This window comes from Sipha flava, unplaced genomic scaffold (assembly GCF_003268045.1).
Source record: "Sipha flava isolate LNK unplaced genomic scaffold, YSA_version1 32_pilon_pilon, whole genome shotgun sequence".
Classification (NCBI taxonomy): domain Eukaryota; kingdom Metazoa; phylum Arthropoda; class Insecta; order Hemiptera; family Aphididae; genus Sipha; species Sipha flava.
The window spans coordinates 1,213,860-1,220,798 of NW_020273018.1; the positions used below are offsets into that span (position 1 = coordinate 1,213,860).

General features: G+C 26.9%; 1 protein-coding gene across 1 annotated transcript; it reads right to left on the reverse strand.

Annotated features, from left to right (window-relative positions):
• Positions 1-2,060: 2,060 nt before the first annotated feature.
• Positions 2,061-4,438, reverse strand: LOC112686936 (eukaryotic translation initiation factor 3 subunit M-like). The gene is made up of 6 exons (XM_025559433.1): positions 4,302-4,438; positions 3,233-3,510; positions 2,939-3,157; positions 2,614-2,879; positions 2,391-2,534; positions 2,061-2,318 (listed from the first exon to the last, which is right to left on the reverse strand). Exons 1-6 carry the CDS (start codon positions 4,344-4,346, stop codon positions 2,128-2,130), a joined length of 1,143 nt encoding a protein of 380 aa, XP_025415218.1. The 5' UTR covers positions 4,347-4,438; the 3' UTR covers positions 2,061-2,127.
• Positions 4,439-6,939: the final 2,501 nt, after the last annotated feature.

Consider the following 6,939-nt stretch of genomic DNA (forward strand, 5'->3'; position numbering starts at 1 on the left):
GACGTGATTCACTCTGGTGGACATTTTTGACATCATGGATCACAAAAATTTTTTTCCTGCGAAGAACCGTTCGTCTTCTGAGCGGTGAGCGATAAGCGGTAAAGCGATCTATACAGATCAAAGTGGGCCCAGATATTTAGCATCCGCTAAAGAGCGCTGCAGAACGCTAGTCATACTCTTGTAATATTAGAAGTATAGACATTTTTGTGGTTTTTAGTAATTTTATTCTAAATTAAAAAATTTTTGATCAAATATTATAGAATATAATTTAAAAAGCAGATTATTTTCAACGAAAACAATAAAAATGTACATTAATAGATGGTATTTTAATAAAATTGTTTCATATTTTTAATTATTTTAAATAATTATAATATATTATGATATTAATTGGATAACTTGGTCACAATAATTATGATTGATATTATAGTTGATAATTTTTAATTTATGGTTCCAACTACAGTGGAGAAAAACAATACTAACTTATATTTATTTTTCAAAACCAAAAGTTGTTAATTAGGTATAATTTTATTAATTTCCAAATCAGTCTTTTAAAAATGTAGGAACAATTTAATAAAAAAAGCATATTTATGTTCCAAAAATACTTAATATCTAGAAATAAATAAAAAAATCTATTTTATTCAGTCTGTAAATCCCTTTGTTAGTAATGACTGTAATAATTTTGGATAGGTAGCTGTATAACATTAAACCTAATATTATTCCATAAATGTAAATTAATATTTAGCTTTTATTAATATAAATCTCTAAAAATGTGATAAGTGATAATTATATTTTGTAATTAAGAAAATTTGATTTATTAACTTATTTTTATTATATCAAACAAAAACAAAATTTTATGATAGTAACTTTTTTTATTTCAGTGTATAATTAATTAGATACAAATATAAAATAACAAATAATACTCATTACAATATGTAAGTAGTAAAATAATTTATAAAGATTTTAAGTGGTTAAATAAACTTGGCAGACATTCTATGAAGTTAGTCATGGTTGTACGAAACCGGCTATCAGTTGTCCATTTATATTTATTTTAAATAAGCTGTAGACAAAGTTGTATGCACATGTATATTGTAATATACAATTATATTATAGATATTTATCGAATTAACATACTGATGACAAACGGAAATATTGAATTGAGTCCTGAAAATAATTTTAAGTTATCAGAGATGAGTTCAACAAATATTTTTAGGCTATCGAAATTGAGTCCCTTCAGTCTATTAGCATTATCCAGGAGACACTACGTGGAAGTTGACTGAGAAGTCTCCTAAAAATGATGTGTAAATTTAAAAAAATTAGATAATTAAAATTTAAGATGTAGACTTTAAAATCTGAAATCTGTAATTTAGTTAAATTGTGAATTTTTTTATATTATACCGTAAAAATAGTTAAGAATTAAGGTTAACTGAGTTTTAAATAAGATTTAAGTTGTTACCATCTATATAGATCATAATGTAATAATTAATGAATTATTGCTGCGATTGTTCAACTTTGGATAAACCAATTTCAATGTATTCCTAGTTGCTAGGACACAAGCACGCGTAATATTGTTTTTAAATTATATTTATTATATAATTGAACCTAATGATAATATTTTAATGCGCACAAATAAATTAAAAAAGCAAAGTGTTTTGTGTGTGTTTGGTAAAACACACAAAACATACAAATTTCCAAAACCAATATGTTTTGTAACTTCATAACATTCACATCACTGAAGTTTTACACAATCTCAATTCCATCATGATTTAATTTTGAGTATAAATAATTTTTTTAAATTATCCATTATTATTTTATGTATAAAAATATACAAGTATATAGGATTTTTTTTTAATTAGATAATTTTTCCAATATTTGACCATTCAATTTTAATATTTATCACTTTTATCACTTCATATCCTTTGTGTATAATTCATAACAGCTATTAGTATTATTATTACTATTATTATTATTATCTGTATTGTATTGTAACTAAAATGCCAATATTTCCAAAGGTCATTAATAATGACTCATTACCAAGTAAATATTCTTTCTTTAATCCATAATTTTTTTTAATAAATGTCAATTTAATTAAATTAAACATAGTTTTTATAATCATATATTTTATTCAATTTATGCTTGAGAATTTGACACAACAGTTTTCATTCCTTCTTCAATAACACTAAGACATGATCGCCAACTGAAGAATGAATCTCTCAACATTTGCCAACGTTGTTTGCTGAATGTACGATACATTGTACTTGAAATATTTACTTTCTTTGCAGCTTGATCCATACGGCCACGAACCAATTTTGTTCCAAAAACTAAAAATATAGATATATTAGTGGTAATCACTAAAAATAATACTTATTCAAAATCAATTCACTGCATCTTACGTTCCAGTAAAAATGGTTCTACTTGTTCAGCATTTACTTGTACTTGTTGTTGTATTGTTTCAAATGATATAATGCTGCTATCTTCGGCCAAACTCATTACTGTTAAGAGCTTCATCTTGTGTATGTTGGCATTATGATCTAAGCCTACAAAACAAATAATAAAATTTATATTATATAAATAAGGATATTTAGAAAGATAAGTAATCAATAATAAATAAATTACCTAAAGATTTAATTAAATCTTTGTGGCCTTTGTAGAAATCTAAATAATTAGCAAGATTTCCAGAAACAAATATAACTAAAAGTTCATGTAAAGGAGTGGACTGTAGAGATATAACAGGAGCCAAACTCAATAATGGTTCAAATAAAAATGTGGTTGGATCAGCAATAGCAGAGGCAATGCATCTTTTAGCATCATCTTTAGCTTGTTTACCATCATCAGCTGTGTAATTACGAAGAAGTTCAACCATAACTTCAGCAGCCAATTCACTAAAAAATATTTTTATCAGTTTTAAAATGAATTATTTATATATTTTTAAGAAAATTACCTGTGTCCATTTTCAATCAATGCACTATGCAACTGTCTAAGGAGAGATTGTTTTTGTTTTTTTATATGGTTGATGGAAAGAAGAGATTTGTTTAAACTTTCAATTCCTTCATAAACCAATAACAGTTGCTTGTTTCGTTTGGCAACATCAATAATATCAGAATAAAGTTGGAAGCGTGCTGGTAGTTTTGGATCAACTGAACCAAATAACAACCAAAGACTGAATAAAGAAAATTAAATTAAAATCACTGTTCTAAATAATGATCAATAATGTTTTATATAATATCATTCTTACGTTTTTAGTATAATATTACTAAAACGATCTTCTTCATATTTTGACAGCTTTTGACTAAATTCAGTTACAAGTTTGCTTTCAACTTCTACTGTACCAATCCCAATAATCACTGATACAATTGAACATAAAAAGCTTTCAATATCAGTGTCTGATAAATCTGTTTCCAAACAAGCATCACATTTGGATATAATTTCAAGCATATCTTCTTCAATATTTTCTGGTGCATTTTCTTCTAAACTAGCTCCAATGCTACGCAAATATGACCTTAATTCTAAAGCCTGTGAACAATATAGAATATTTTACAATGCATAGATAAAATATTTTGATTCTGATCCAATTATACATAATTTACAATGGAAAAATAAAACAATTATTACAAAAACAGAATTTGTACCATGACCAACTTAAACATACCATAAATAAACTACTTCTTTAAAAGTAGCTCTACATGAACAATTATAACAATTTTTTTTACAATTATACGATAAGTATATAATAATTAATTAATACTTTCTATCAAATGAGAATCTACGATTTTTGTTGATAGAGATAGAACTATAAATAGGGATAGGTTGGTAAATATAATATGACATTATTTTGGTTTTATATACATAAATATAATAAATGAGGTAATATATTTCATATCCGGCTTACTTCATATATCTAGCAACTAAACAATCACCTAAAACTAATAAATTAATTGTCAATGAGCAGATAAAAATCAAGGATTTTATAAAATAATGTGATTGGCTGATAAATCTGGAAGAGTAATATTGATAATTGTAGATTTATAATGGAATACAAGTTATAAATGTTGACAACGAATAGAAAAATCAAATAACGGACTGCTGATCACCAAAACACTAAATAGTAATTCGGATCTACTGGTTTCATAATAGAACAATTATATGTTACGTCGTCGAACAAAAGGATTTATAGACCAGATTAAACGAAGGTCTATGTGTGGATTAAAAACCGGTGTTAATCACCGCAGACCTTATATTTCGGACGACGTCTCAAGCATGTATAATAACAAAACATAAACGCACACGATCATGTCGAGACTTACTTGTTCTACCCGTGAAAGTTCGATAAACGTCGGAGGACCTGCCATGGTGCGGATTAAGAAAACTATTGAGTAGACAGATAGGAGAGAAGTACAAAAAAGAAGCGGCTAAGAATGAGCTTGATAATATCAAGCTATATATTATATAGATATCAAACATCAATAAACTTTGATATTTATAACATACGATAATATCAATGTATCACTGATATTTTTTTTCTCTGTCCTGACCAAACTGACTAAAAAATGTTGACAACAAATTTGAATACATATTTTTATTTAAAAAAATATCGATGTCAAAGAATTAAATTATGATTTATCGATATTATTTTTGTAAAGATCACGCCTAAGAGCATGTAGATGAAACGTTGAAGCATGCAATTATTCTGTGCAAGAAGAGGCTATTTCACAAGCGTCTTGAGACAGCAAATCCGAATAGCTGACTACGGTGTCATATATTCCTTATCAGTCACAATATTTAAAAATCCGTTATCAATTTAAATTGTAATCAAATGAAAATCGAAGTCATCCATGTGATTTATTTTTATTTTATTTAATCATTAAACCAATATTATTTTATGACAACGACGGTGTCGATTCAATTCCCACCGTTTTATGGGGTTGCGGCCTCTAAAAGATGGAGAACCGCTGTTTTAAGTGGCCCTTAAACGATCAATATTACTGGCGGTATGAATACTAATTTAAAAACAGTATTTGTGCTTACTGACAGTAAGGTTCTCAAACGGTCAGTAAAAATTAATGTCAATTTAAAGTATTATTCTGTATTTTGATTTCGTTTGCACGGGTTACTCGTACCTATATTTCGGCTTTTGTCACCTATGGTTGCGAAAATGTATTAAAGAACTGTCATTATCTTTATCAGTACATAAATACTGACGACTCAATATCCAAATTGTATTATTAGTTTTATTATTTACATCAGTCATCAGTAGAAAGCGGATCTTTAGGTTTTTACATATTTTTATTGGCTTTATGCAGATTTATGAGGATGATTTATCTATAATAGAGTTCGTAGAAAAATTTGGAATTTGGAAAAAATAAACATTTTCTGAAGGTGTTTGGTAGTTTTAGTTTGGTAGGTTTATGAGTAAAATGTTTAAATTACAAATTAAACTGTTTAACTTCTATTTCATATTTTGATAACACAAAATAAAGTATTATACAATCGCCTATCGAGAAATTGTAGTAGCAAGGTTATTGATGTTATAGAGTTGAACTGAACGTTACCAAACGTTCCATATTGTAATTTTATTATTGTTATCAATTATAATACGAATAATATTCATATTCATATCAATCAACCATTTCGCGTCTTTAAGATAAACCATTTTAGAATCATTAGAATTTGTAAAAACCTTAGAAAAATGACGGGGATGGGGGGGTCACAACCCCCAAACCCCAACACTAGTTGCGCCACTGACTACAGCAACTTAACTTATTTAAAATATTGATTTATCTATGGAGATTCTATTATAATATCATATCACTGATAATATCATTACATAGTGACAGTGTTTTTAACGCAATAGTGTACACGCACATACCATATGTTCCTCTACAAGGCTGTATCTAGAAATTTTTTTTCTGGAGGGGTCCAAAACATGTATATTGTAATTTTATTGAATTTAGATTTTAACTTTTGATATTTGGTTAAAAATAAGACGGAAAATGATTTAATCTTTTTTTATTAAAATTAATATCATATTTTCATATGATATTATGATATAAAACTAAAAGCAGTTAATGGTTAATTGGAGCTTAAGTCATTTTTAACTGAAAATATTTATGTTGGTATTAAAAAATAAATTAAAGTATAATTAAATAAAATATAAAATATAAATAAAATATAATTATAATAAATTAAAAAATAATTATTTTAAACATTTGTAAAATATTGAAGACATTTCGGGGGGGGGGGGCGGTCCAAACACCCTGGACCCTCCCAGATACGGCCTTGCTCCTCTGGGTACGCGGTGTATCAACAGCGCGTGTCACAAAACCTGGTCACGAATAGTTGCAATCAAATTGGTTATATAACCGGACCGGAACTATACGCACCGGAAATAATATAAGTTTGTCGTCTTCATCGTCATGGAAAAAAACAATTTATTGGACTTATTTTGCCGGATTCTTTCGGAGAATATTGCAAACTATAGATAGGTTCATTCTTTGCCAATTTTATTTTCGACTCGTCGTGCGTGCATGGTTTTCTATATAGGGAGAGGGAAAATTAATCTTGTAAAGCAATTTAATCTGCTTACCTATTGAATCCTCTAAAATGTTCAAATTATATTCATTACCCAAGCCATTTATATCTTAACTGTCATTATATTACCAATATAATTTATATTATAGAAATTGTTATTAATACTATTAAAATTGTACAAATACTTGTGATATCACTTGGTGTGCTGAAATGAATGAAATTTATTTACAATAAATAAAAAAAATAGCATTTTATTTTCTTATAAAAGAAAGATTTAGAAAATAAATGTTCTAAAACATACGTACAAAATATTATTTTAATTTTACTTTTTATTTTTTATTTATAATAACCATCATAAAATAATATGTACAATAAATAAAGTACTTAATATTAATAATAAAAATATTTGATACT

Coding starts and splice junctions, on each gene's coding strand:
- LOC112686936 (XM_025559433.1), bottom strand. CDS start 4,346: ATGGCAGGTCCTCCGACGTTTATCGAACTTTCACGGGTAGAACAA. Junction 2,880..2,938: donor TTGATTGAAAATGGACACAG/GTAATTTTCTTA, acceptor AATATTTTTTAG/TGAATTGGCTGCTGAAGTTA. Junction 2,319..2,390: donor AGAACCATTTTTACTGGAAC/GTAAGATGCAGT, acceptor CTATATTTTTAG/TTTTTGGAACAAAATTGGTT.